At 57.3% G+C, this 1,334-nt stretch overlaps 1 protein-coding gene across 1 annotated transcript in view; it reads left to right on the top strand.

Annotated features, from left to right (window-relative positions):
- The first annotated feature begins 957 nt into the window (after positions 1-957).
- LOC108250672 (homeobox protein CDX-1) overlaps positions 958-1,334 on the top strand; it is a 4,810-nt gene continuing 4,433 nt past the window's right edge. The window contains exon 1 of the mRNA XM_037979695.1: positions 958-1,327. Within this exon, the coding sequence (XP_037835623.1) occupies positions 1,071-1,327 (257 nt within the window). The 5' untranslated portion in view covers positions 958-1,070. The remainder of the gene's footprint in view (positions 1,328-1,334) is intronic.

Here is a 1,334-nt window from a genome sequence, read left to right as displayed (position 1 = left end):
GGATGGATGGATGGATGGATGGATGATGGATGGATGGATGGACGGATGGATGGATGGACGGATGGATGGATGGACGGATGGATGGATGGGTGGATGGATGGATGGATGATGGATGGATGGATGGATGGATGGTCAGGTGGAACCAGGTCAGGTGGAACCAGGTCAGGTGGAACCAGGTCAGGTGGAACCAGGTCAGGTGGAACCCGGCCACAGTGTGTTTGAAGCAAACCTTCCTTCTTCTCTGAAGCTTTGATCTGTTCCTGTCTGGAGTTCTTTCTGGGTTTGGTTCTGTTAAAGGTTCTTATTGTTTTAGTTCTAATTTGATGTTGAGGTATTTGGGGCAGTTCTACCTGGTTTGACTCGGTTCTGCCCAGCGGGTCGGTGGATCGGGGGTCCAGTCCTGCAGTGAAGTGTTTTTGTTGTTTTTCTTCATTTAAACCAAAAGTTTCTTAGAACCTAAAGAACAGAAAAACTCTTTGAAGTAAATAAAACTTTATTATTCTGACGTGACAGCTGACATGTCCCAGGGGATGGGCGGGGACCTGTCCAGGTGTCCCCCACCTCCTGACCCTGCGCAGGAACCAGCAGGTAGATGCTGGTTGGATGATGGTTGGATGGATGTTGGATGGATGATGGATGGATGTTGGATGGAAGCGCTCTTTGATGAAGCCTTTGAAGTGCAGCAGGTCTGTGTGATGGAAATTGAACTGATGGCTTGAGGTGCGTGCCTGTGTGTGTGTGCGTGTGTGTGTGTATGAGGGGGGGTGAGTGTGTGTGTGTGTGTGTGTGCGTGTGGTTGGGGGTTCGGGTTCGGGGAGGTCCAGTCTCCTCCCGGACCTCCTCCTCCTGCAGGTTCCTCTGTGTTCTCCTGACAGGAGGAGGTCAGAGCCATAAAGGTGATCATGTGACCGCGGCGGGTTTTATCTCGCGCTGACGAGGCGCGCGCACAAAGGTCGAGCAGGTGGAGGCGCGCGCAGGTACCTGTCAGAGTGTACCTGCAGAGCAGGTGAGCGGCAGCAGGCAGGCTGGATCCTCGGTGTTCTGAGGGAGGAGAACCCTCACCTGGAAAGATGTACGTCAGTTACCTGCAGCTGGACAAGGAGCCCGCCATGTACTCGCACCAGAACACGGTCACCCGCCACCCGGGCCTCAGCCTCAGCCCGCAGAACTTCTCGGTGCCCGGACCGCCGCAGTACTCGGACTTCCCCGGGTATCACCCCCACCACCTGGGCGCCGAGCCGCAGCAGACCGGCCCGGGGCCCGGCTGGAGCCCGGCCTACCCGCCGCCCCCGCCCGCCCGGGACGACCGGGCCCCCCACCCCCTCCCCCCCGCC

Source organism: Kryptolebias marmoratus, linkage group LG15, assembly GCF_001649575.2.
Source record: "Kryptolebias marmoratus isolate JLee-2015 linkage group LG15, ASM164957v2, whole genome shotgun sequence".
NCBI classification, from domain to species: Eukaryota; Metazoa; Chordata; class Actinopteri; order Cyprinodontiformes; family Rivulidae; genus Kryptolebias; species Kryptolebias marmoratus.
Note: the sequence above shows the minus strand (reverse complement) of the source record. Positions and strands in the feature narration are given on the sequence as shown.